The sequence below is a fragment of the Sorex araneus genome, chromosome 9 (assembly GCF_027595985.1).
Source record: "Sorex araneus isolate mSorAra2 chromosome 9, mSorAra2.pri, whole genome shotgun sequence".
Classification (NCBI taxonomy): domain Eukaryota; kingdom Metazoa; phylum Chordata; class Mammalia; order Eulipotyphla; family Soricidae; genus Sorex; species Sorex araneus.
This window is the reverse complement of record NC_073310.1, coordinates 2001765-2027996: the sequence shown is the minus strand read 5'-3', so window position 1 is coordinate 2027996 and position 26232 is coordinate 2001765. Positions and strand designations below refer to the sequence as shown.

The 26232-nt window shown below is 70.2% G+C and overlaps 2 protein-coding genes across 15 annotated transcripts in view; one reads left to right on the top strand and one right to left on the bottom strand.

Moving 5' to 3' along the window:
- Nucleotides 1–6913: 6913 nt before the first annotated feature.
- Nucleotides 6914–12212, top strand: RFLNA (refilin A). Its single transcript, XM_055147654.1, has 3 exons — nt 6914–7188; nt 10339–10445; nt 11384–12212. The coding sequence occupies exons 1-3, from the start codon at nt 7012–7014 to the stop codon at nt 11688–11690; spliced, it is 591 nt and encodes a 196-aa protein (XP_055003629.1). The 5' UTR covers nt 6914–7011; the 3' UTR covers nt 11691–12212.
- A 1294-nt stretch (nt 12213–13506) lies between these two features.
- The window catches only part of NCOR2 (nuclear receptor corepressor 2), a 73976-nt gene continuing 61250 nt past the window's right edge, over nt 13507–26232 (bottom strand). For 5 of the 14 annotated variants that reach the window (XM_055147589.1, XM_055147592.1, XM_055147591.1 and 2 more), the window contains 23 exons: nt 25946–26048; nt 25765–25869; nt 25579–25682; nt 25332–25482; nt 24694–24834; nt 24494–24580; nt 23312–23607; nt 22214–22553; nt 21498–21710; nt 20818–21069; nt 20510–20659; nt 20234–20413; nt 19989–20163; nt 19033–19556; nt 18070–18219; nt 17849–17991; nt 17505–17698; nt 17274–17423; nt 16927–17072; nt 16784–16837; nt 15340–15561; nt 14600–14779; nt 13507–14480 (listed from right to left, as the gene is read on the bottom strand). In XM_055147589.1, the coding sequence (XP_055003564.1) occupies nt 14299–14480; nt 14600–14779; nt 15340–15561; nt 16784–16837; nt 16927–17072; nt 17274–17423; nt 17505–17698; nt 17849–17991; nt 18070–18219; nt 19033–19556; nt 19989–20163; nt 20234–20413; nt 20510–20659; nt 20818–21069; nt 21498–21710; nt 22214–22553; nt 23312–23607; nt 24494–24580; nt 24694–24834; nt 25332–25482; nt 25579–25682; nt 25765–25869; nt 25946–26048 (4242 nt within the window). In that variant the 3' untranslated portion in view covers nt 13507–14298. The remainder of the gene's footprint in view (nt 14481–14599; nt 14780–15339; nt 15562–16783; nt 16838–16926; nt 17073–17273; nt 17424–17504; nt 17699–17848; nt 17992–18069; nt 18220–19032; nt 19557–19988; nt 20164–20233; nt 20414–20509; nt 20660–20817; nt 21070–21497; nt 21711–22213; nt 22554–23311; nt 23608–24493; nt 24581–24693; nt 24835–25331; nt 25483–25578; nt 25683–25764; nt 25870–25945; nt 26049–26232) is intronic. The other 9 variants (XM_055147599.1, XM_055147602.1, XM_055147601.1 and 6 more) reach the window with 7 other exon arrangements.

The following is a 26232-nucleotide window of genomic DNA, read 5'->3' as shown; positions in this document are numbered from 1 at the left end:
TGTGTGCCTATGCGGCCTTGTGCACATATGTGCCCACAGCACATGTGTGCATGTACGTATGGACATGCGTGTGTCTTCCTGGCATTTCTGTGCGCATATCTCCATGCACTGGGTCCACATACATGTGTGTGCATGTACACATGTGTATGCATGTGTGCCGGGTTGTGGGAGGGAGTCTGAGCTGACGGGGTCACCAGTGCCCCCCAGTCTCGGCTCTGAGTGGCCCCAGGCACTGAGTCCATTTGCGTTTCTGTTCCCCGGCAATGCGCAGAGTCGAGGGACAGAGAGTGGCCCTCAGTCCCAGCAGCCTGTGGCGGGAGGGGGAGGGGCCGGGGGAGCGTGGGGGGCCCTGGGGGTCCAGGCCAGCTGGGCACTGCTGTGCTGTCGGACACAAGGGGACAGAGCCCCAGAACCCAGGGAAAGGCCGAGGAGCTGCGGCCGGGAGTGGCTAAGGACAAGGCTCAGACCCGTGGCCAGCTGGACACGTGGGTGACCGCGCTCCCTCGGCCACCGGCAGAGGCCAGGTCACTGTGAGACCCAGGCTCGTGCCCCCGAGGCCTCGCAGCGTGGATCATTCTAGAAACTGTAGGCTTGGCGGCTGGCCCAGCGGCAGAGCTGGGTTCCGAGGGGCCCGGTGACCCCGTCCCGGCTAGACCCTGGGGTCCGTTTAGCCAGTCGAGCCCAAGGGACGCGCCCCGGCTCTGCTGCTGAGACAGGCAGGGAGCCCTCCCGATGCCCGGCCGCCCCCGAGGCCCCCAGGACTGGCCCACCCGGGGAGGGTCCCAGCGCCTTCCTGGCACCCCGAGCCTTCTGGAGGGGAGCGGGGCGGGGGGCTCAGCAGGGCCCGGGCACAGACGCCCTCTACAGCGCAGGTCGCCGGGGGCCTGGGGGCCCGGGAGGGGCCCCACAGCCTCAGGCGCCCAGAGTCCAGCAGGGAGCTGGTGCCGCCTGGGCGCTGGAACCCGGGTGAGGGTGGTGGGCTCCGGCTGCGGGGGTGGGGGGGCAGGGAACCGACCCCCCAGGCCTGCAGCCTGGCAGGGCGGGGGTGGACACCGGGCGGGTCAGCAGCACTCGGGCCCTCACAGGAGCGGGACCAGGGCGGGAGAGCCGAGTCCTGGGCAGCAGGAGAAGGGGCAGAGCTGGAACTCTCAGGCCCCGAGACCCTCAGGGTCTGGGCAGCGCTGACCCTGCTGCATGTGGGGCGCCTGCCCGCCCGCGCCTCTGAGTGGGCTGCCCCGCCCCTCCTGCAACCCGGCGGGCGTCAAGGGCCTCCCGCCTCGCTGCCCCTCCAGCAAGGGGTGCAGTGACGCCCGTGCTGGCCAGAGGGGCCCAAGCCGCCCCGCCAGGCCTGCATGTGTGGGAGACGGGGGGGGGGGGGTGCTGCCTCCCAGGGCCACGCGGGCGGGGACAGAGGGGCTGAGGGAGGACAGGGCAGTGCGGCAGAGGGCCAGGGACACAGCCCGAGTGGACAGGGGTAGGGAGGGCTCCTGGAGGACACGTCCCCCTGCGGGCCGGGCAGGGGAGCGGCCAGAAGCTTCCAGATGTCCTGACGGCTGGTGTCTGGCCCCTCCGCGTGTCCAGCAGGGCCGAGGCCCGGTGTCCAGGGGGCGGCTGGGCCTGGTGACCTCCCACGCAGTGGTCTGAGGCTCCCCGTGCGTCTTGTGCCCGGGCACCGGGACCGTCCACGGAGCGAGAGCGTCTGCTCGTCCGTCCCCCCTCAGACCCTGCCCCCAGCTCCTCCTGGCTCCTGTTATTCTTCTCTGCTTGGCTTTGAGCAGAAACTTCCTACCCACGGCGCTGCTTTCCCCATGAACAGCTAAGTAGGCTAGAAAAACAGCGGTAGGAAGTGGAGTGGGTGGCCGGGGATCAGGGCGAGCAGCAGCGGGGAATGTTCCAGAAGAACCAGGTCAGCGCTTCCGATCTGGGCTCCTGGCTCTTGGGCCCCTCCCGGGGAGGGGACCCCCCTCAGGAGCCCCCAGGCCAGGGAGGACGTGCAGGGAGGCCTGCGGGAAGTGGCCTGCACAGAAAGGCGGGTGCTGGCCCCTCCCCAGCGGGTGCGAGTCCAGCTGACGGGGGTCCGAGAGGGGAGAAGGGGAGAGGGAGCCCCTGGACTCTGGAGGATGGGGGAGGGGAGGGGAGGGGAGGGAGGGGAGGGAAGGGGGAGGGGAGGGGAGGGGAGGGGAGGGGAGGGAGAGGAGGGGAGGGGGAGGGGAGGGGAGGGGAGGGAAAGAAGAGGCCCAGCAGAAGTGGAAGTGGACAAGGCTGGCGGGCACCATTGGAGACCCTCACCTCCCCACAAACACTCACTGTCCGGGGAGGGCACGGGGGTCCATCTGCCACTTCCCCACCCCTCTCTTCATCGTCCCGCAAGCCGCCCCCCAGGCCCCGCCCACCTCCTGTCAGTCCCTTTCTACCGCCAGCGAGCACTGGGGAGTCCACAGCTGGAGGGAAGCCGGGGCAGGAGCGACACACAGCGGGGAGGGCGTCCGCCTTGCACGCGGCTGACCCGGGTTCAATTCCCAGCGTCGTTCATGGTCCCCCGAGAAGGAAGCGCAGAGTCCTCAGGGCCGAGGGCGTGTGCTTTGCAAGAAGCGGACCCTGGCTCGACCCCCACCCCCGCCGGGAGGGGCCCCAGCACAGGCGGCTCCAGCCCCCGCCCCAAATCACCCCTGAGCAGCTGGGTCAGCACGAGCCCCTAGGGCCGAGCGGTGGCACATCCTCTGCCCTTGCAGCTAACCACCGGCCAGGGGGTCGCGACTTTGGAGGGGCCCCAGGTTCCTGGCCCCCTGCAGAGAGCCGAGAGCACAGGCTTCCTGCAGAGCGCCCGCAGCTCGCCCACCCCCCCCTGCTTGCTAGATGCTCCTTCCTTTCCCTCTCTGTCCCGCTCCCCTCTGCAGACCTCATCTTCCTGGCGGCTGCCCCAGGGCCTTTGCAGCCTCTGTGCCCTCTGTGCAGAGGGCTCGGCGACTCTGCCCGCCTTCCCGTCTGAGGGGGGCCACGTCTGGCTGCAGGTGCAGATAGAAGGGGGTGGACACGCCTGCCTGTCCTGGCGTCTGTCCGGCCCCTCCTGCCTGCCGGCCGGCGCCCCCTCTGCTTCCGACCTATCTTTCCTCTCAGCTGGCACCGCCCGCTGGGCCCTGCCCGGGCTCGTGGCCCTGAGGAAGGAGTAGACGCCCCGGCTGTGCCCTGACCTGCCCTCTCGGGGTCCTGCCATGCGGCTCTGCCTGGGCGTCGCCTGGGCACCAGCTCCCACCTCTGTCTGGCTGCTGGACGGCCGCTGGCCTGTGGCACTTGCTCTCCAGGAAGGGCCTGTGGAGGGTGGCCCGGGCACATGCCCCCCGTGCGCACGACACCCCAGTCTGGACAGGGAGAAGAATGGCAGCGGGCCAGGATGGGGGGAAGAATGGCAGCGGGCCAGGATGGGGGGCGGCTTTGGGGCCCCCACCCCACGCACACGCGCTGTCCCGGGGAGGGGCGACAGGGCGGGGTCCGGACATGGAGGTTTCTGGGCGTGAGTCCGAGGAGGCCCAGGGGCCCCCCATGACGGTCCAGAGGAAGCTGCCCACGGAGGAGGAAGGTACGACGCGACCAGCCCCGGCCAGCGGCATGAGGGGAAGAGCAGGCTGGGGGCCCGGCTCCCGGCCCCCCCACGGCGCCCTGCCTGCTGGGACACGGCCTGTCCCATCTGGTCCTGGGTGAGATGCCAGAGGGAGGTCAGGGCGTCCCCTCTCTGAGCCTGAAACTGTGGGCGAGGCAGCCGGCCTCCGGGCTCCCCACACGGGACACTGGACACCACCCTGGGCGCCCCGGCATGCTAGGCGTGACGCATGCATGCTAGGCGTGACGCATGCATGCACATGTGCACACAGAGACAGCACATGGGTCATACAGACACTCAGCACATGTCTGTTACATGCATGCTCATGCAGACACACGCACACACAGGGACATGCGTGCACACACACTAGCGGTGAGGCCCGGAGGTGACGGAGTTGGGTGTCCAGGCCGGCGGCTGCTCCCAGGAGCCCCCCGCGTCTTCCCAGCCCCCTGCCCTCTCCCGCCTTCGCAAGGGCAGAAATCAGGTTTTGTGTCGGACTCTGGAGAAGGCGCAGAAACGGCCGCTCCAGCTCGGGGCTCTGACGCAGGCGGGCCGGGGCCTGTGTGCAGACCCCATGCCTGGGTAGACGCCCGTTCCAGAAGGAGAAGGAGCCAGAGCTCCGGGTCAGGGTGTGCCCGGGGCACAGGCCCTGAGGCAGGTGGCCCCTGCACAGCACCAGGCCTGGGCCCGCGCCACACACCTCAGCGCAGCCGCCCGCCTCTCCCTCCCCGGGGCCCGGGTCACCACGGGCTGGCCTTCCAAGCGGGCACCGGCGCCTGCCCCCTGCCCCCGGCGCCGGCCCAGCCTGACAGCTGCCCAGAAAGACAAGGCCTCGGGCTACGAGAGGACACGCTAAAAGCGGAGTGTGACTCACGGCTCGGCGCGCCCCCGAGCCTCGGGGACTGCTGGGCATGCGAGGACACCTCGGGAAAGTCCTGGGCGAGCGTGGGGCCTCCCGTGCCCGCGCCTGGCGCTGCCCTGTCATGCCCTGCTCTTCCTTAAAAATGCTCAAGTGCTGCGTGCGTGTGCACACGTGTGTGTGCGTGTCCAGAGTCCGGGCGGCTCGCTGCGCTGAGCACCGCTGGCAGGCCCCGAGCGGCGGCTGTGCTGGGCCTGCTGCCCTGTCCACCTGTTAGCATCCCGCCCGGGGAGCACTGGGCCGAGAGGCACAGAGCTGTGGCGCCGTCCCTGAGTCCCAGAGCTGAAGCCTGCGGCCCGCCAGCCCCTTCCTGGGGGCGGGTATCTCTAGCTGGTGTCCTGGGGCAGGGCGCGCCCATCGCCCGGGACTTTCCCTGGGGGTGACTTTGTCCCCGAAGGTGCCAGAGTAACGACCATAAGAGTCTCAGGGGGTGCCCCGAGCAGGGTCCCCCCCGATGCTCGTCTCCAAGGACAAAGGCCAGGGGCTCCCGGGGCAGCCGCGAGATGTGTGCACCCAGGACACCGCGTGGGGGCTCAGCTACCGGCTCAGCGGGGTCTTTGGGGCCCGGCCATACCCCAGAACACCTGCTGCCTCCCTGCCGGAGACTCGGCCTCCATGGCCCCACACCTCCTCCAGGCTGGCTTCCCTGGTGGCTGTGTGGTCAGGCTCGGGCTGACCTCTCTGGGGCTGCCTGGCTCCAGGGACTATCTCTAAAAAGTCCCTCCCTGGTGTCGGGGCGGAGGGGGCCTCTGGGAGCCCTGACGCCCCCCGCCTCCCCCGCCTTCCTACGACAGTTTCTCCCCGTGAGCCTGGGGTGCTGGGGGGACCCCTGAAAACTGGGATCATCCAGGGTCACCCTTTCCTCTCCCAGCACGGACCCTCGAAGCAAGTGACCCCAAACTTGTCCTGGGATGGGGCACGGGCCCTGACCCCGTGTCCCGGGGTCTGCTTCCCCTGCCCGAGTCCCCTCACCACAATCCACCGTCCTTACAACCCGCCTGAGGCCTCGGGGACTCCCCAAGTCCGGAGATGAAGCCCCCGGGCCTGACCCCGCAGGCTGCTTCCCTGGCCTCACACTGCGGGGACGGAGGCCGGCTGACCCCTGGCGAAAACGCCCGTCCTTCCCGTGTGACCGGCACGAGAAGCCGAAGGCGCCGCCCTGAGTCCTCAGCGCCGGGTCCAGGAGCCCGAGGCCATCAGGCTGCTGACTGCCCCTGTGGCTGGGGCCACATTCTCCAGGTCGTCACACACACTGCGGGCGAGGGTGGGCACAGGGAAGCTTCCAGAACGCAGGCCGGCCGCGGTGGAAGAGACTCAGCCAGAGCGGAATCACTGCGGACAGGTCTCTCCCCGCAGACGCAGGCCCGTTTAATTTCCTTTTATTTTGGTTGGGGGCCGCAGCTGGCTGTGCTCCGGGCCGTGCTCCGGGCCGTGCTGGGGTATCAGGGTGCTCCCGGCCGTGTCCGCAGGACAGGGGCGGGGTGGAGGCGGGAGCCCCCTTCCGCCCCTCCTTGCAATACATTTTTCTTGGTTTTGTTTTCGTTTGAGGCCACCCTGGCACTGCTCGGGGCTGACTCCTGGCTCTGTGCTCAGGGACCAGTCCTGGGGGCCCTGGGACCCTATGAGGTGCAGGAGACGGACCCAGGTGGCCGCTGCGGGGAAAGACCACCCTCCCCCTGTCCTGTCACCCCTGCACCTTGGCACGGTTTCTGCTCGGTGACCACAATCCAGCACAAGCTTCTAGTCGGGGAAGTCCTGGGGGCTCTGCCCCGCCCCCCAGAATGTCCCAGAAGCTCAAACCTCCGCTCTGGCCCTGACTTCCAGCATTCCATCGCCAGCACTGTGAGCCCAGCTCTCCCCACCGGCACCCCTGCAGGGACTGTCACCAGAGGGGCAGTGGGGCTGGACAGTGGGGACCCCGGCTTGGCTTGCCTGGCCTGGAGGGGCGGCTCTGGGGACGGGGGTTTCCAGAGTCGTGCCACTGGGCGGGGGGGCACTCTGACCCGCCCCTCACCACCCCTGCCTCTCCAGCTCTCAGCCCTGGGCCGAGGGGGCTGCGGGGCCGGCGCACCCAGGTGTCCCCTGAGCAGCGAGGGTCCCACTGGCCTGGGAGGGAGGAAGCGGGGTGAGAGTCACCTCTGCTGGACTCCAGAACGTTCTCCAGCCTCCTTCGCGCCGGGGGCCCAGGCCCGTCCCCCGCGGTCCACTCCCTGCCCGTGCGCTCGCGCCCCTGAGGTCCGCGCCGGAGGCCCCGCGCGCGGGGCGCACACCCCGCCCTGGGCACCGCCCGGCCGGCGGGGGCGCGGGGCGGGCCGGGGGCGGCGCCTGGCGGGAGGCGCGGGCGGCCGGGCCGGTGCCGGGAGGCCTCGGGGCGGGCGCGGGGCTGGGCCGGCGGCGCGAGCGGGCAGCGCGGAGCCCGGCCGTGGGCGCGCGGGGGCGCGGGCCGTGCCGCAGCCCCCCAGCCGCCGGGGCCCGCGCCCCGCGCCCCCCAGACATGGTGGGGCACCTGCCTCTGCGGGACATGGAGGACAGCCTCAAGGAGAAGAGGCGCGAGGGCCTGCTGGACAGTCCGGACTCGGGGCTGCCCCCCAGCCCCAGCCCCAGCCCCAGCCCGCCCCTCTGCGCCCTGGAGGCGCGCGCGGGGGGCGCCGGACCCGGACGCGCCCGAGCGGTAAGCAGCGCCCGCGGCCGGTGCGGGGGTCCCTCCTGCGCCCGCCCGCCGGACCCCTGTCCTGCCCCCGCCCGCGGGACCCCTGTCCTGCCCCCGCCCGCGGGACCCCTGTCCTGCCCCCGCCCGCCGGACCCCTGTCCTGCCCCCGCCCGCCGGACCCCTGTCCTGCCCCCGCCCCCCGCCCGCGGGACCCCTGTCCTGCCCCCGCCCGCCGGACCCCTGTCCTGCCCCAGGTAGGGCGCGCGCTGGACCTGCCCGGCGGCCTGGCCGCGCCTGGGCTCCCGCGGGGGCCAGCCCGTGTCCGTGTCCTCCTGGACGCGGTGGCCGCGCGCTGGCATCTGCGCCCGCGCGGGGGAGAAGAAAGTTGGTTCGCGAGTTTCGGGGTTTTTTTTTCCTCTTTAAAAACCGAGCCCAGACAGGAGCCCGCCTGCCGTCCCCGGCCCAGGAATGTTGACGTGGACCGAGGCGGCCCTCGGGACCGGAGCCCCAGGTCGCGGGTCGCGGGAAGGGTCCGGCCAGCCCCGGGGCCCTGGCTCAGGTGGACGGGGCGCCGGCTTGGCGGGGTCGGCCCGCCCCGCAGGAACCGGCCGCTGCACGCAGAGGTGGGCACCGCCTGCCTCTCTGCAGCCTCAGCGTCTGCGGCTGGCCCGGGTGCCCCCGCCCCCGCCTCCCTGTGGGAACGCCCCACCCGTGGGCAGGAGCACAGGCCTGACGGCAGGCGTCCCGGGACCCTCGGCTCCTGTGCCCCCACCGGGACCTGGCGTTGGAGCTCGCTTGGACCCCAAACCCACGCCTGCCAGCTCGCAGCCCCAGGCGCCCAAGGCGGAGGGTCAGGATTTAGCTCTGGGACCCGCGGGGACAGAGCAGTCCATGTGTGTATCTAAGCCGGCCCCGGTGGGGGTGTCGCTGTATGAAGGAAGGCTCTGGCCATAGTGCTCCGCGACAAGGCCCAGCCTCCGTGGGGCTCCGAGGAGAGGGATGGGGCAGCTCGCCACCGTCCGGGCCACCTGGAACCCTCCCTACAGAGAGATCTCCTTTTTTTTTTCTTTTTGGGTCACACCCAGTGGTGCTTGGGGGACCATTGGGGATGCTGGGATTCGAACCTGGGTCGGCCGCGTGCAAGGCAAACGCCCTCCCTGCTGTGCTATTGCTCTGGCCTCTACAGAGGGTTCCTGAGCGGCTCTGCCCACCAGCAGGCCAGGGCCAGCCTCGGGACGGAGCCTGGCTGCCTTGCTTGGACCCGTCCCCGCCCCAAGCAGCGTCTCGGCCCTGACCTGTGATCCTGACCCCACGCTGGGCTGGGGGGCTGAGCTGGGGCTCTCCCGCCCGTGGGCAGTGTGCAAGGCCAGGTGCTGCTGCGTCCCGTGAAGCCCGTGGCCAGACGCCCCTTTCCCAGAGGGGACACCGAGGCTCAGACCCACCCCCAGGGCTACCCGGGCCCTCCCTGTGGGCTCTGCGCCGACTTTGGGCCTTTTCTTAAATTTAACTAAAAGACAAAATGCAGGGCCAGAGCGATAGCACAGCGGGTAGGGCGTTTGCCTTGCACGTGGCCGACCCGGGTTCGATCCCCGGCATCCCATATGGTCCCCTGAGCACCGCCAGGAGTAATTCCTGAGTGCAGAGCCAGGAGTAACCCCTGTGCATTGCTGGGTGTGACCCAAAAAGAAAAAAAAAAAGACAAAATGCCTGTGGGCCTGTGGCACCTGGAGGCGCCACTGAACAGCGCGGGCGCTGCTCCTGCCCCGGGCCTGTTAGCCTCTGCCCCCAGCTTAAGGCACAGCGAGCCCTTGGGGGCGTGCGGGGGAGAGGGACGACCCGTCCTGCCTGAGGGGTGCCGGCGGGTGCCAGCCCCTGCAGCGGCTCCTCGGCGCCCGCCCTGCTTCTGGGTGGGGGTGGGCACCTGCGTCCTGGCCCCCCACACCTACCGTGGACAGAGGCCCTCGGGTGCAGCGCTGGCCCCAGAGTGGTCGGCGGGGGGGGCTCCCTCACCCGTCTCCCCAGTGTATGGCCACATGGGGGTCGGCAGTAGCTTTGGGTGAGTCTGGGGGCGCCCAGTGTCTCTGGCCGAGGCAGGGCAGCCGGGTGGTGAGAGAGCCGGACCCTAGGGGCCCCGTGAGGGCACCAGGACGGGTGGGGGCGGGCATCGGGGCAGGGGTTCGAGCAGGGCAGGGAGGGGCCACAGCGGGGCTGCGTCCCTCAGAGCTGGGGGCCAGCACACTGCTCGCCACGTCAAGGCGTCACAGCACCCGCACGCCTCGGCACTCAGCACCTGGCCGGCTCCCGGCACACAGCAAGTACTCAGCACACAGGTACTGGACACACAACAGGTATCCAGCACACTCAGCATACAGTAAGTACTCAGCACACAGTAGGCACTCAGCACACAGGTGCTCAGCACACAGTAGGTACTTAGCACACAGGTGCTCAGCACACAGTAGGTACTTAGCACACAGGTACTCAGCACACAGCAGGCACTCAGCACATAGTACTCAGCATGCAACAGGCACTCGGCACATGGGTACTCAGTGTGCAGTGCCTGTTCACACAGCAGGTACCTGACACAGGGGGGCTTGGGGCCTGTCCTTTGGGGAGCGGGCTCGGCACCCTGGAGTGCTGGGGGCCGTGTTGCCCGTGGGCACGAAGCACTGTGCCGAGCCCGGTCCTGTCACCCAGGCTTCTGCGTCAGAGCATCAGTCTCCATGGCTTGGTGTCACTCCCTGCAGGACCCTGGGGACAGGGCGGCTCCCGGACTGTGGCTGCCCCAAGGGAGCTGCCTGGGGCGTGGGCGGGGCCGTGGGCGGGGCCGTGGGCGCCCTCTCCCACCCTGGATGCTGCGGCCCTTGGCACGTCTCCCGTCTGGTCCGGCCGTCAGACAGGCTGGCGAGACCCGAGCCTCCCGGGATTCCTAGGCCAGTGTGGGGGCACTGCGCCCTGGCCCCCCCGGGCCTCGCCTCCCCAGATATCCCGGGCGGGGTCTCACTGGCCCACCACCCATCTGACCAGGCCTGTCCTCAGGGAGGTGCCAGAGCCCACCTGAGGGGTGGCCTGAGGGGCTGGGGGCCCCGGGGTGTGAGGAAGGAGACCACCCCAGAGCCCGTCATAGCTCTGCCCGGGGGGTGGGCCGCAGCTGAGGCCTGGCTCTCCCCTCAGCCCCCGCCCCTGCCCCTGGCTCCGGGGCTGGAGATGAGGCCCCGGATGCTGCCAGTGTTCTTCGGAGAGAGAATCGAGGTGAACCCAGCACCCACACATGAGATCCGGTGAGTGCAGCCGCTGGGCGGGGGAGGCGGGGGCGGGGGGCGGAGTCACGGCCGGACACAGAACACATAGGAGTCCCCAGCCAGCAGCACCAGGAGTGATGGTGAGCACTGCTGGGGGTGATCCCTGAGCACTGCCGGGAGTGATCCCTGAGCACTGCTGGGAGTGATCCCTGAGCACTGCCGGGAGTGATCCCTGAATACCGCCAGGAGTGATCCCTGAGCAATGCTGGTAGTGATCCCTGAGCACTGCCAGGAGTGATCCCTGAGCACTGCCGGGAGTGATCCCTGAGCACTGCCAGGAGTGATCCCTGAGCAGCGCCGGGACTGATCCCTGAGCACTGCCGGGAGTGATCCCTGAGCACTGCTGGGAATGGCCCCCGAACCAAAGTGAACAAGCAAGCAGAACCCCACATCCTGGCTGGCGGCTCCTGGGCCCGCCTTCCCCACCAGCGGCTCCAATGGGCTGAAGTTGGTTCTCAGCCCCGCACGGCCGGGCCTTGGGGTGGCCTCTCGGCCCCGCACCTCACGGCATCACCTCTGACCGCCCTGTGGGCCCTTGGGGCGCAGTCTCTGCCGTCTGTGGGACTGGGCAGTGGGAGGGAGCGTCCCCCTGGCCCCAGGACCGTCTGCACGTGTGCCGGGAGCTCCGCCCCCCCCGTGATGCCCGCCCCCCACCAGCACCTCCCGGGACCGGGGTGCCCCAGGGTGGAGGCCGGCCCCGGGTCTGGGACAGTCAGGACCGCAGCCTTGCAGCACCGAGGTCCTGCCACCGTGCGTCGCCCGCCCCTGCCCCCCCCGGTGCCCTCTGAGGGCCCAGTGAGGGTGGAGCCCCTATGAGCCGCATCTGTCTCTGTCTCTCCTCCGGGGCCACACCCGGCAGTGCTGGGCCTGGTCCTGACCCCCCGGGGCTCACCCGACTCCCTCCCTGCCCTCCCCAGATGCAACTCGGAGGTCACCTACGCCTCGGAGAAGCACTTCCGGGACAAGGTCTTCTACGCACCGGTGCCCACGGTCACAGGCTACAGCGAGACCATCGTGGCCGCCCCCAACTGCACGTGGCGCAGCTACCGCAGCCAGCTGACCCTGGAGCCGCGGCCACGCGCGCTGCACTTCTGCTGCACCACCATCGTCTTCCCCAAGCGCGCCCGCAGCTCCTTCCGCACCACCCTGCGCTGCAGTCTGGGCCGGCCCAGCCGCCGCTTCACGGCCAGCGTCCAGCTGCAGCCGGAGCCGCGGCCGCTCTAGGGCGCCCCCTGCAGGACAGCCGTCGGCAAGCCTGGAGCGAGGGACAGTGGCCCCTGCGAGGACGCAGGCGTCCCCCCCACCGGCTGGAGGCCCCCCAGCCGGCTTCCCGGGAGGAGCATGCGGGGCTTGGGGCTGCATTCACGGGTCTTTCCGGTGTGTGGACATGGAGCTGGGGACCGGGCACTGGGGCCACCTCCTGGCCCTGTCCTCACTCCCCGCCTGCCCCCCCACCTCCCAGCCCCATTCCGGGCCCTAGAGCTCGGGGTCCAGCAACCCGTCCACACAGACCTTTGGGCCCGGACGCTCCAGTGGGGGCAAGTCTTCCTGCCCGCAGCCTCTGCTCCAGCCTTTCTGGACCGCGTGGGGGGCGTCCAGTGGCTGCTCTGTGGCAGAGCTGCCCTGGCAGTGAGGCCACTCGCACGCCCGTGTCACAGCGGGGAGCGCGTGGGGCCGCGGCACTCGGGGTGCAGCCCGGCACCGGCTCGTGCGAGGAGTCGCGGGGGTTCTGGCAATAAAAGGTGCAACCCAGACGGGCTCCCTCTCCTTCCCCTGGATCCGGCCCGAGCCCCCACTCCCAGCGGCCACCCTGCGCTGCCTCAGCCGGGGCCCTGGAGGGAGGCTGGCCTCTCCCTGCCGCCATCACGCCACAAAACCCTTCCCGACTGTCCATGCACCCGGGGGGCGGCGGTCTCGGGGCAGCAGCAGCGGGTCCAGAGCCGCCAGGTGTGTCTGGCCAGAGGCGGGGCCGGGCGGCAGGACAGCCGAGCGCCGGGGAAGGCAGTGCCGGCTTGGCTGGGTTCTGAAGCACGTGTAGTTTCCCAGGGAGCCCGGCCCACGGACAGCAGGGCCTCACCAAAGACCACACAGGCACTAGGCCAAGTGAGGGGGCGGGAGAGGCTGGCAGCGGGGACCTAGGTGGGCCTCTGCGGGTTCCAGAGGTGCCCTTGGCCCTAGGAAGAGTGTGCCCGCCCAGCTGCGGGGATGGGGTGGGCACGGCTGTGGGCAGGAAGACGCCCCCACTGGAGCATCTGGGCCCAAAGGCCTGTGTGGACGGGTTGCTGGACCCCGTGCCCACCCCTAGCCCTCCGGCCTAACAGAACCTGAGCCCCCGAGTCGCACGCGGCCAGGTGCCCACTCCGCCTGGCTGGTGGGAGCCCCCTGGGAAGGCAGCCGGTGCTGACCCAGCACTGCCATCTGTCTGCCCGCTCCAGTACTGCAGAGGTCGCCGAGTCCTCTTCAGACACAGGCCGGACTTGGTTGATGGCAGAGAACCCCCCTCTCAGGCTCTCTGGAGGTTCACCTTTCTGCTCAGAGCCCAGTTCCACACGCCGTTGAGCTCGCCAAGGCTCCAGGCCCCTGGAATCAGCCGTGTTGGGCAGCCCCAGCCCCAGCCGCCCTCCTCCCGCTCAGTACGCGGGGGTCTCGCTGCACAGCGGGGCTGTCAGGGCTCAGCCGCTGGGCTCTGTGGGGGCGGGGGCACAGGCTGTGGGAGCCGCCCCCACAGCTGCAGACAGGCGGGCGGGCTCAGTGCTGAGCTCAGCACACCCACACCTCTGCCCGCACGAAGGCCAGCAGTGAGGGGCTGATGCCGCAGGAGGCTGAGACAGGGAGGACTCAGGCAGCTGCTACGGGTGGGACCCCGCACACGCGGCTCCAGCTCTTCCCTGGTGGTCTCACTCCCACCAGGAGGACCAATTCTCCTGCAGAGCACACAGGGGAGAGCAAGGCGGGTGCTCTGGGCCTGGGCTGTCGAGCCCCACCCCCCCACATCCCTGCCTGGCGCCCGGCGGAGCAGAGAAGCCGTCGTGTCTGTGGCTTGAGTATATTCGCTTTTTAATGAGAAGAATGTGTGTAAATGACAACGCCGCCGTGCGCGCGCAAGGCGGTCACAGGATCCCATCAAGTTCATTCTGCCCGGGGAGAGGGGAGGCAGGCGGCAGGGCACCCCGGCCCCCTGGGATTCTGGGGCCACCCCCGGCAGCCCGCGCACACCGCTTGAATGCTAAGCAGAGATCGAAAGCAGAGCCGCAGTGATGCTGGGTAAGTCCTTCTGGCGTAAAACATCTGAATCCATTCATCGAAGGTACCAAAAATATACCCTGTAAACCAATACATCATCTACACTGCCGCCGCCCCCAGCGCCACGCGCCAGGGCAGCCCGGGCACTGAGCGCGCTGGGGGCTGGACAGGCCTGCGTCCGACTGTCCAGAGCGCTAAGCAGGATGGGGGTGGACAAAGGGAACGGGGGTCTGCGAGCTCAGTTTAGACTTTGGTTCCAAATGCATTAGGGGGAGGCAGTGGCGTGGGAGGTGCGTGGTCATCCGGCTTTGGGTCCCTGGCCGCCCCGGCCGCGGGCGTGTGGCCACCCCTGCCCGCCGCGCCCCCTCCGCGGCCCCCCCCCCTCCCGAGCACCAGGTAAACATCCCCTGAGTAAGGTCACTGCACAGGGCCAGCCCGGGGCGGGAATCGTAGTTAAGGCTTTAGACAGGCAAGGAGGCCGGCTCTGGACGGACGGACGGGCGGATGGACAGGCGGCTCGCAGGCAGACTCAGGGCTCCTTCCTGGGCAGGAGTCGCAGCCTCCGGCTCCTCCACAGCCGCGCGGGCCGTCACTCGCTGTCGGAGAGCGTCTCGTACTGGGAGCACAGCAGCGGCTTGGGCTCCTCCTCCCAGCCGTGGTGGGGGCCGGCCAGGGGCGCGCTGCCCGCGGGGAGGCCGGGGGGCGGCGGGGAGGCCATGGCTCCGGCCTGCAGCCGCATGATCAGAGGGTTGTAGGGGAACGGCGTGGAACCTGCCGGGGACAGGGCGAGTGAGGGGGGTCCAAGCCGAGGCTCTGCCCGGGGGTGCCGCCTGAGCCCCCCTGCCCCGTCCTGCCACCCGCCGCGGCTCCGGGGCCCGCTCCCCGCCCACCTGCCGAGGAGGGCCGGTCCTCCCACACGCGGTTGGTGAGCGGGGTCCGGCGGTTGCAGTCCCCCTCCGAGTGCACGGAGGACACGGACGGCGGCCGCTCCCCCGACGCCAGGCCCGGGGCGGGGGACTTGGCCTTGCGGCTGCTGGGCCGCCCCGACACTTTGGCCTTCGCGCCGCCACCTGCGGGCACAGAAGGGGCGTTGGACCTCGTTGGACTCGGACCCCGGCGGCCCTCCCGGGGGGGGCGCACGGCGCACGGAGCCCCCCCGAGGCCGGCTCAGCTCTGACCCTGCCCCGGGCCCTGCGCTGGCGGGCTCCGCCGAGACCCCCTCGCTGGGACACGCGAGCCCCGAGGCGGCGCGGGAAGGCGGGCCGGGGCGTTTTAGACAAGCGGCAGCTCCCGGGGAGCCGAGTGTGGGGGTCGGGGTCGGGCCGGGGTCCGGGTCGGGGCCGGAGCCGCCGGGCCAGGGCCAGGGCCAGGGGGAGGCGCGCACAGACCAGTTACAGCCTCGGCAGCGGCCGGGGATGGGCGGGGCGGGGCGGGCGCGGGTTAGTGACGCGGGGGCGGGGCGGGCGCGGGCTAGTGACGCAGGGGGCGGGGCGCAAGGCAGTAACGCGGGAGGCGGGGCGTGGAGCGCAGGTTAGTGACGCGAGGGGCGGGGCGGGGCGCGGGTTAGTGACGCGAGGGGCGGGGCGCGGGTTAGTGACGCGGGGGGCGGGGCGGGGCGGCGGCCGCAGACCTGGCGAGGTGCGCGCGTGGTCGCTCCGTCCGTCGGCAGCGGTTACGGGCATAGCAGCGGGCAGGCCGGCACTGCCGCTCAGAGGGTTAAAAGCATTGGCGCCGAGCGGGTGCTCCTCCCAGTGGTCATATTTACCCATGAGCGCCTTTCTAATTATGGCCTCCAGCCCCATGTTGGTGCTGGCGTGCTCCTGCACCGCCTGGCTCCGGCAGGTCATAAGGCCTGGGGGAGAGACACACGGGCGGGCCGGGGCGGCGGGTGGGGGAGAGAGACACACGGTGAGCACATTCGGCAGAGCGACGAGGCCCTTCACTTCCCCACCCCCTCATCTTCCGGGATGCAAGGGGCTCGGGGAGCCCCCGGGAACGGGGGCGGGAAGCTAGGCCCTCTCCCTTCGTGCTCTGCCTGCGGGACCCCCAAATCCCGCGGGCAGACAACCCAGGGCTCAGAGGGGGCCTCTGGGAAGAGAGGCTGAAAAAACGGGCCAAGGAGGGGCTGGATGTCGAGGGGTGCGCTGGAGCCCCTCAGACCCCCGCCCCCACCCCCGCCCGGCTCCACCCGCCTGCTCCCACTGGAAGCCACAGGAGAAAGGAGCAGAGGGAAGGTGGGGCGGCAGCCATGCAGTTACGGTGCATGCGGGCGGGCAGCGCTGGGGGAGGGCTCCCCCTACTCCCCCCACACGGTCAGGTCCTGCCGGCCACACTGGGGGCCCCCGCCAGTTGAAAGGCGCTGCCGTGGCCCTGGCCCATTGCGCTCCTCTCTGCTGCCTGCTTTGCGGCCCACACGGGGCCACTCCCCAAGAACAGCTCAGCAGCCACAGAGGGGGCAAGGCAGACACTGTGGACGCCTTGTGATGCCCGATGGGCCAGCCCCCCAAGCCCTGCCACCCAGGGCACAAGCATGGGGTTGCGGGAGCCTGCGGGGGGCTGGCAAGATGCAGCTCCAAAGGCAGGGTGTGTGGCGGAGCTTCAGAGCTGGACTCGGGGGGCTTGTGAGGCCAGCTAAGCCACACCGGGACCGCGGGTGGCGTGCCATGTGGGCCTCCCTTGGTGTCGTTTTGTTTCCTTGGGCCCCTCTCAGTGGTGCTCGGGTCTCCCTCCTGGCCCTGTGCTTAGGGGCCATACAGGGTGCAGGGGTAGAACCCAGGTTGGCCACACAGGGAGAACGCTGGCTCCAGCCACTGTTAGGTCTTGGAGCCCTGTGGAAACCCGCTTCTGCCAAGCCCTCCTCACTGTCGGGGGCCCAGTGCAGAGCACAGGGCTGAGACTCGGGGGACAGGCGTTCCCGGGGAGCTTCTGTCCTTCCACCTTCTGTCACGGCAGTGCAGAGCTCTCCCCAGCCCTCCCACCTCTCCCTAGGGCCCGGCCCTCATGCCCCCCAACGCCCTCTGTCCCCTGCGGCTGCGGAAAGGCCGCGGGGCCCTGCCTTGGGGCGGCGGCGCTACCTGTCCCGGTGATGGCAGGCATGTTGAAGATCTCTGTGCCCGGCTGGCCGACATCTGGGGGAACGAGACAGTGAGACTCGGGGCCAGGTTGGCCCCTGCCCCGCCTCCTGGGGGCTGCCGGGTCCCGGCCGGGCCTCACTCACTGTACTCGGGCTCGTGGCGGCTGTGGGCGCTCAGCTTCTTGTTGATCTCCTGCTTCTTGGACTTGACCATGGCCGAGTTGCTCTCGGTCAGCTTGCTGAAGAAGGCGGGCGGCTGTCCACTGCTGCCCGGGGACTTGGAGCCCATCCTGGTGGCGGCCGGAGAGCCCAGGTCAGACGCAGGCCCAGGCTGGCCCACACGGGGTGCCCTGTGGCCCCACAATGCTGGAAGCCATCTGTCTGTCTGTCTGGTGGGTGGCCTTCCCGGCTGCTCCCTGTGTCCAGGTGTCACCCCGGCACCCGGGGCAGGGCCCACCCCCCACCCCCGCAGAGACCTCCATGCTGCCCACCTGGGCTCGGCCTGCTCCCCATCTCGGTACAGTAGCGGGTACACGGCGCTGCGGGGGTGCCCGGGCTCAGCCATGCCCTCGGGGGGGGACACGGGCTCCATGGCGTCCTCACCAGTGCCCAGGGCGGACGTCTTGCTGGGCTCTGGAGACCTGGGCGGAGGACGCTGGGGTCAGAGGCTGCCCCCTCCCCTCCGCCCCGAGGCCACCCCACCCCCGCAGACCCGCACCCACCTCTTGCCCCCTTCGCTGTGGGGGGAGCCGCGGGCCGGGGCGCCGTGCTCAGGGGGTGGGAGGTAGAGCTCACTGGGGGGGCGGCGGAGGTCCAGGACGGGGCAGCTGGCTCCGGGGAAGGAGTAGAGGGGGGCGGGCAGGGGCGCGCTGAGCTGCTGGGGGTGGTGGCGCGTGTAGTCCTGTGTGATCACCTCCTGGGGGCGGGCAGCGTTCAGCGGCAGCCCCCCCACGCCCCACCCCACAGCTACCGTGTGTGCGGGGCCAGGGAGCCCCGAGGCCAGACTGGGTCCCCCCACCAGGACTTGGGGCTCCGCCCGCCCCGCCCGGCCGGGGCAGGTAGTTACGCTGATGTGCTGTGCCAGGGTGACGACCCGCTGGTGGCCCTTGGCCCCGGGCGTGGGCGGCAGCAGGGAGCCGGTGGCCTGGCTCTCGGGCAGCGGCCGCAGGTGTGGGAGGTGGGCAGCCTCGGCGCCGAGCTTCCCGGGGCCTGCGGGCGGGTGGGCGGCAGGAGGGTGAGCGCGGCTCCCCCCGGGCCCCGCCCAGGCCCCCAGCACCCGGCGCCCACCTGGCTGCTTGTGCCGCAGCTCCCCCGGCAGGTGGCTCTTGTCCAGCTCCTCCAGGTGCTTGGGGAGCCCCTTGTCGTGGGGGGAGCTCACGGGGCTCACGGGCTCCACCCCGTCGGGGCTGTAGCTCCCGGCCCCGCCGCCATGGTAACCTGGGGCGGGCAGCGGGGTCAGCGCCGGGCAGGACCGGGCCGGGCCACCCTCCCTGACCCCCACGGGCCTCCTGGGCGGGTCCCCAAGCGGGGCCGATGGAGCCTCGAGGGCCGGGCAGGGGCTGTGGGCAGGGCCGGGGGAGGGCGGGCGGGCGGGGAGGGGAGAGGCCAAGGGGAGGGCAGGTGGAGGGGGCAGGCGGGCGCAGGCCCGTGGCCGTGTGGCTGCAATGAAGGAAGTGGTGAGGGGCAGGGTCGCCATCCCGGGGGTCCGGGCCTGAAAGCCCAGCAGGGAGCAGGAACCAGAGACAGGAAGTGGACAGGACACCCATTTTTCTGGAGCTACTGGGCAGCAGGTCAGGGAGGGGCGCAGGGCTGCCCCCCAGCCCCCCGACTCACTGTGGGCCTCTGCAGAGTTGGGGGGCCTGCCCCGCTCCGCCCACCCCCATCCAACCCCAGAGCCCCGCCAGGCCGAGGTCCCGCTCCATCCCGGGGTGACAGGGAAAGATGAAGGCGTGGTTGAAGCCAAAGTCACAAATCCATCCATTAAAGGGATAAAAAAAAAAAAAAAAGAAAAAAGAAAAAAAAGGTGAAATCCAAAAAAAAAAAAAAAAAAAAGGAAAAAAAAGAAAAACCACGAAAACGATGTGGGGATGAGCGGCCCGAGGGGCTGCAGCCGGGGCCCAGAGCGTGCGACCGACCGACGAGGTGGGTGTCAAAACAAAAGACCAGAACCAACGGAAACGATGGGGCGGAAATCAAAAGCAGAGATCTGAAAATCTTTGGGCCACAGACGGAGGGCGGCGCCGGGCTTACCGTCGCGCGGGGAGCCGGCGGCCGGGCCTCCTTCTCGCGGCCCCTTATCGTGCGCGATTTGACGCATGATTATTGCGTCTATGAAGGTGGCCGCCGTCAGGGTGGTCTTACCCAGAGAGCGGAGCTCCAGTTCCTGGATGGAAAAGGGTTTACTTTGAGTCTTTTCCCGGTGCGGGTCCGCGGCCGAGGCAGGCGGCGCCGGGGGCTCCGGGCTGGCGAGGTGCGGCGCGAGGCTCTTGGCGGGGGTGCGTGCGGCGGCGGGGGGCGCGGGGGGCCGCGGCTCGGGGCCCTTGCCGGGGGGCGAGGCGGGCTCCAGCCCCGGGCGCGCGGGGGGCTTGCTGAGGAAGGCATGGCCGGGGTCCGCTCGGGCCCGCTCGGGCCGGGCGCCCCGCGGCGCCTCCTTGGCCAGCAGGACGGGCTCTGCGAGCGGGGGGTAGACCCCGTCCAGGGCGCTGCCCAGCGGGCAGTGGGCGGCAGGCGGGAATGTGGCGGCGGGGCGCACGGGCGAGGAGGTGGCGGCGGACCTGTGGGGACAGCAGGGAGGGCTGCTCACCGGCCACGCGGAGGCCTGGGCATGCCCCGGCGACCACTGAACTGACGGTGGGGGACAGGCCCTGGGCACCCGGAGCTGCTCTCGGCACAGGACAGGGGCCGGGAGCAGGGACGGGCAGAAGCCGCCCAGCCGTGTGGAACCGGGGCCAGAGACGCGCCTGGGAGAGGCCTGGGGCCCGCTGGGACGGGGCATTAGGGGAGCGGGATCCCCTCGGTGTCCCTCACCCTCTCTACGGCCCCTTGTTCCATCTGTCCTCTCTGTCCCGGGCCCCAGGGCCTTCCAGTCTGCCCACCCTGTGTCCTCCTCCAACACCTCCAGCCGCCCCCCGCTGCCGTCCCCGCCCCCTCTGCCCCCCACCCGCGTCCCCTCCCCTCACCACCCGTGGCCCCTCCCCTGTGCCAACCTGGCCCACCTCAGGACCGTGGGTGTGCTGGGCTCCACGGAGGTGACGACGCCCTTCATGCCTGTGTTGTGCAGGACGCTGGGCCGCTGCTGGACGGCGTCCTGGGTCCTCGGGGAGACGGGCGAGTGCTGGTGGGCGTGGGAGGCGGGCCGGCTGCCGCTGCTCTGCTCCGTACCTGGGAGCCAGGTGGTGTCAGGGCGCACTGCGGCGCGGGCTCGGCGGGCGGGGCGGGCGCGGGGCCTTACCAGGTCTCCAGATGGGCGCGTGCTCCACCGTGGCGGTGGACGTGAGGACGGATCGCTCGCGCTCGCGCTCCCTCTCAGAGGATGCGGTGGCTGTCGGCTTTGCCAAGTGAGTGGGGCCTCCTGGAAGCCAAGGGGTGAGCGACTCAGCCCCAGGGGCCAGCAGGAGCCTCCACCTGTCCTCTGGCACGGAACAGAGAGAGCAAGACATCTGCCTGAGGACGCCCAGCCCTCCTGTGCCCAGAGGCCAGCGTCCTCGCCCAGGGGGCGGGGGGTTACCTGGCGAGAGCGGGGAACTGCTGAGGCGGCTGCTGAAGGGCTGGGGCGCGGCAGGCAGGTAGGCGAGGCGGTCCATGGGCGTGGCCGGGGCGCCCGGTGTCGGGGGCACCAGCACGGGCAAGTGTGGCACTTGGGACAGGTCGATGATGCCTGCGGGGGGGGGAGGCCGGGGGACGCTCAGCCACAGAAGCGGCGACTCAGACCCTGTCCACGTCCAGCCCGGTGGCCCTCGCAGGCCGAGGCACACGGACAGACGGACACACGGACAGACGGTCTTTCCACCTGCCCGGACTCCTCTCCCCACCCACCTCGGGGGCCGGCGGCGTAGTTGAGGGCCAGCGAGGACTCCCGCGGCGCCAGGCCCCGCAGCATGTCCGCGCGCTGGGCCATGGCGGCGGCCGCGTTGTGGTGCATCTGCTGCGAGGTGATGTAGTCATTGATGATCGTCTGCCGGTTCTCCAGCGCCGCCGTGTCGGGGTAGCCGCGGATGAGGTACGGCGGGTACAGGTGCGAGTAGGTGGGGTTGGGAGCCAGGTGCCGGGGCAGGTAATAAGCAGCGGCTGCCGGGAGGGGGCAGGTCAGGCCCTCACGCCCACCGCCCGCCTCAGAACCCAGGCCTGGGAGGGGGAGGCACGTGCTTGGGGCTCACTCCTGGAGGGGCTTGGGGCACCTTACGTGGTGCCAGGGATCGAACCTGGGTTGGCCGCCGGCATGGGAAGTGCCCTCAGGGCCGGCGACCCTTGGACACTGTTCTTTGGATTAGGCTCCCCAGGGGCGGGGCACAGACGCGTAAGGCCACACGGCCTGGGCGGCACAACGGCTTTCACAGAACCGGTGGGTCTGCAGGAAGCTCCCCAGGTACACGGCCGCGCCGAGCCCGCCGCTCCACAGAGCCCTACAGTCCCGCTGTCGGGTCTCCCGCCCCAGCCTCAGTTTCCCCACCTGATGGGAGACAACCCCCATCCCCAAAGCTGCCAGAAACAATCACCAGCATCCAGGGAGATTCCACGGGGAATGGACGTGGGGTCAAAGGCCAGCGGGATGTGGCCACGGTACAGGTCCACGCCCCGGAGCAGGTGCTCGTAGGGCGAGATGGGGTGCGGGTGGTGCTCAGGGACAGTGCTGTGCGGGGACTTGGCGACCTCCCGGGGGGTCGACGTCAGCTTGCGGTCCTGGGGTGCCTTGCTGGACGAGAGGCTGCCTGTGGGGCAACGGCGTCCTCTGCATCACGGCCCTCCAGGCCAGCCCGCCCCTGCGCCCGTTCCCTCCAGAGACTGCTCCGCTCCTCTGCTCCCCTCCTCATCCCCGTCTGCCTTCCCCTTCCGCTTCCCCGTTCTCTCAGTCCATCAGCTCACCCAGACTTTCAGGGAGCCCCGTGTGACCCTAAGAGCTGGGGCCAACCCGGGACTGGCTGCTAGCGGGAGGCGGCCAGGTCCTTGGAGCACGGAGACTAGGAAAAGCGGAATCGACTGGAACCGCCCCTCCTAGCCCCGCCCACTGGGGCCCGGCCCCGCCCACGGAGCCATGCCCCGCCCACTGGGGCCCGGCCCCGCCCACGGAGCCATACCCCGCCCATATGACCATCTATTAGCTCCTGGCCCCGCCCACCCGTCCTGGCCCCTCCCACACCGACATCGCCCATTGGATCCTGCCCCTGAACCCGCCCCTCTCTGGCCCCGCCCACCGACGGCCAGTCCCACGCACCCTCCTGCAGGCGTGGGGTGGGCTCGCGGGTGGTCACCGGCGAGCCTCTGGGGAGGTGGGCCGTGAAGGGCGCCCCGTGGTCCTCGTAGGCCAGGGGGCTCTGCCGCGGCTTGCCCAGCTCGGGCACGATGACGGGCGCGCCCCGCGTGATGGAGCCCCCCGCGCTGCCCACGGCCCCCGGCCGCGCCTTGAGGCTCTCCTCGTAGCAGGCGCGCTCCAGCGCCCGCGCGTCGGCCATCACGTCCAGGGGGTGCACGGGCGGGAAGGTGCGGCCCGGGCTGCCGATGATGGAGCGCACGTCGTGCTTCTTGGAGCCGCTGTCGTACTTGAGCGGGGTGCCCTGCGGAGACGGGCGCTGAGCTCTCCCCGTCACGCGGCAGGCCACCCTCCCTGTGGCCGGGGGTCCCCAAGGTCCACCGCCTCCGAAGGCCACGCCTCCCCCGGCCTGCCCGCGCGCTCCCCACACCACAGCAACCCCCGCTCCAGCCCCTGGCCAGGAGCAGCAGCTGGAGGAAGTGGGTCACAGCGAGCAGGGCCTGAGTCCACTCAGGAATGTCTGGCCTCCAGGAAGAAGGGGACACGCCAGCCTTCTGGGGATTGCTGGACTCAGTCCGGCTCCATCTGCCATGCTGCTGGCAGGGCCAGAGCTGCCCAGGGCTGCGGGCAGCATGGCCAGCACTGCCTGCTCCAGGGCCCCCAAGCCAGCTCTGTCACAGGGCGCCCGGCCATACATACTGACCACTCCCACCCGAGCCAGCTGACTGGGACGGGGGAGGCACCTGGGCTGGAGGCTGCGGTGCTGTGTGACTGAGCCACGTCGCCTGCCCTCTCTGAACCAAGTGTATTTCCCAGCGACTGGGTCAGGCAGGAAAGCCAGCGAGGCGTGTCGTGCCCAGCGCAGCGTAAGTGCCAGCCGAGAGAAGGGTTGTGCCAATGAATCGTGATTACGGATAGTTCATCCCGGCCCTTGGCCAATGGCTCCACCTTGCAGGGTCTCGGGGTCTCCACAACAGGTGTGAGCCCGGGAGGGGTGGATGCACTGGGGGAGCCTGTGGCGCTTCCCCCACACACAAGCCGGGGCCCAGCCTCTGCCCCTACCTGGGTGATGGAGCCCTCCTTGAGGGGCCGCGGGGCCAGAGGCAGCTCGGGCGTGCGGCGCAGCTCCTCACGCGGGATCTCGTGGATGGAGCGTCCGGCCTCCTTGACGGTGGCCACTAGGCCCTCGTGGGCCGGCTTAAGCTTCAGGGGCCCCAGGGCCTCCAGGGGCCGTGCCTTGTAGGCCTCAGCCAGGTCCCGGGGGGCCGGGGGAGGCGGTGGGGTGCCCTCGCGCTTCAGGAGTTTGGGCTCCCGCCGCAGATAGTCCTCCTGGGCCTCAACGTAGGACCGTGGGATCCCTGATGGAAGGGACGGGAGGAAGGAAACAGACGCTCACCCTCACCGCTTACACGGACCCTCACATGGACCCTCACTCAGCCCCTCACTCAGCCCGTCACAACCCCTCACACAGCCCCTCACTCAGCCCCTCACAGCCCCTCACTCAGCCCCTCACAGTCCCTCACTCAGCCCCTCACTCAGCCCGTCACAGCGACCCTCACTCAGCCCCTCACACTGACCCTCACACAGCCCCTCACACAGCCCCTCACTCAGCCCCTCACACTGACCCTCACACAGCCCCTCACTCAGCCCCTCACTCAGCTCCTCACTCAGCCCCTCAGTCCCTCACTCAGCCCCTCACACAGCCCCTCACTCAGCCCCTCACACAGCCCCTCACTCAGCCCCTCACTCAGCCCCTCACAGCCCCTCACTCAGCCCCTCACTCAGCCCCTCACAGCCCCTCACTCAGCCCCTCACTCAGCCCCTCACTCAGCCCCTCACTCAGCCCCTCACAGCCCCTCACTCAGCCCCTCACAGTCCCTCACTCAGCCCCTCACTCAGCCCATCACAGCGACCCTCACTCAGCCCCTCACACTGACCCTCACTCAGCCCCTCACACTGACCCTCACACAGCCCCTCACTCAGCCCCTCACACAGCCCCTCACTCAGCCCCTCACTCAGCTCCTCACTCAGCCCCTCAGTCCCTCACTCAGCCCCTCACTCTGACCCTCACAGCCCTTCACAGCCCCTCACACTGACCCTCACACAGTCCCTCACTCAGCCCCTCACACAGCCCCTCACACAGTCCCTCACTCAGCCCCTCACTCTGACCCTCACAGCCCCTCACAGCCCCTCCCTCAGCCCCGAGCCCAGACCCCGAGGCAGGGGTGCGGAGGCAAGGGGTACCTTGCGTGATGGAGCCGCGAATATGGTGCTGCTCTTTGAGGTGGTGAGGGCTGTGTCGCTCGGGCGGGATGGCGCGGCCCATGAGACCTGGGTGGGGACACGGGTTGTGTCACGGTACAGTGGCCCTCGCCGGGCAGGAGAGCGCCCCGGAGCACCTGGTGTTTCCATCCCCTTCTGGGCCCCGGGGCAGGAGCACTCACCTTCTATGCTGGCCGAGGACACCGCCCTGCTCACACGACCCTCCATCATGTCATACGTGCGCTTGGGGGCGGCCGTCTCGTGGGGGGGCCCCGAGCTGCTCCTGCCGTCCTCCTTGGGGCACTGGGACACAGACATCCCACCTGGAACAGACACCACGCCGATGACGGTGACGGCTGGTCCGGGCGGGCAGACCACGCAGAAGGGCAGCGAGTCCCTGCACACGCGTGCCCACAGGGTTTCGTGTCGCAAACACGCATGTGAGAATGGACCTGGGCTGAGTTGGGCGGGGTGGGTGGGCCTGTGAGTGTGCGTCAGTGGGCACGTGCTCAGCTGCCTAGAGCAACGTGTGTTCAATGGATGACTTGTGTGCAAGCGTGCACACGACAGGAGTGCCCATCACACACACCAATCTGGCGTGCTCTGCGTGCACCATGTGCTGTGTGCAGTCTCCCGTCCGGGGACTGCCCCCGCCTCCCGTGAGAAACTGAGAGGCCTGCAGGGACTCACGTGTGGGGGTCCCAGCCCCCGCCCAGCCTGGGCCAGCCCTGCCGGCGGACTCGGGCGCGTGCCCATGGCCCACCAGGAACCGCCCAGCCCAGCCCGCGCCCTCCGTGCCGGCGCGTGCCCCCGGCCTCACCCTCGTAGGACAGCACGTGGCCCTTCTTGCCCTCGTAGATGACGTGGCCCTTGGGCAGCCCGTCGTCCCTGCCGCGGTCCAGGCGCCCGGGGCTGTCCTCGCCCAGGATCCTGGTGATGGTCCCCTTGTACAGCACGTCTGCAGGGGTGCCCTGGGGGGACGGGGACCCTGAGACCCGGCACCCTGCGCTGGCCCTGCCCAGAGCCCAGAGGTGCTGGCGCTGCCCCGCAGCGCCCCCCCCACGTACGTGCGTGATGGAGCCGCGGTAGCTGACGGGGCTCTCGGCCGGCAGCCGCGTGCTGGGTGTGCCCTTGGTGATGCTGCCTCCCGACGCCGCGCCCAGGGACGCCCCTGCAAGAGGCCGGCACCGACTCGAGGGCTGCAGCCCTGCCCACCCCCGCGCCCGCCCCCGCCGTGCCTGCCACACCCTCACCTCGCAGCACGGACGTCTCCTGGGCCGTGGGCACCCCCAGGCTCTCCGGGGGCCCGGCCTGGCCGCGGGGGGACAGCTGCTCCTGCTTCACTCCGCTGAAGGGCACTGGGGTGCGGGCAGAGGGTGAGCCCCCACGGAAGGCTCCCCCCCGCCCCCCGCCCCCGCAGGGCCGGACACTCACCCAGCTTCTTGGGGTCCATGGCCAGGGGCAGCCCGATGGCAGTGGGGCCCACGGGGGCCTTGGCGTGCTCCGAGTACGGCACGTGGAGCTGCATCGGCCCCGACTGTGGAGAGGGAGGGTCACGCGGGCCCTGACGCCCCTCCCCGAGCCCTGGCCCCTTGCAGAGAAACGGAGCCTGGCATGGACAAGGCTCACCACGCGTCCAACTGCCTGCCCCAGAAGGGGAAACTGAGGCAGGAGCCAGCCAAGTACAGAGCCGTGACCACTCCTCCCCCGCCCCTCACAAG

What these genes read in the sequence shown, in the direction of transcription:
- RFLNA (XM_055147654.1), top strand. Translation starts at nt 7,012, where the DNA reads ATGGTGGGGCACCTGCCTCTGCGGGACATGGAGGACAGCCTCAAGGAG. An exon ending in GACCCGGACGCGCCCGAGCG is followed by an intron (nt 7,189 to 10,338) that starts GTAAGCAGCGCC and finishes CTCTCCCCTCAG; the next exon opens with CCCCCGCCCCTGCCCCTGGC. An exon ending in GCACCCACACATGAGATCCG is followed by an intron (nt 10,446 to 11,383) that starts GTGAGTGCAGCC and finishes TGCCCTCCCCAG; the next exon opens with ATGCAACTCGGAGGTCACCT.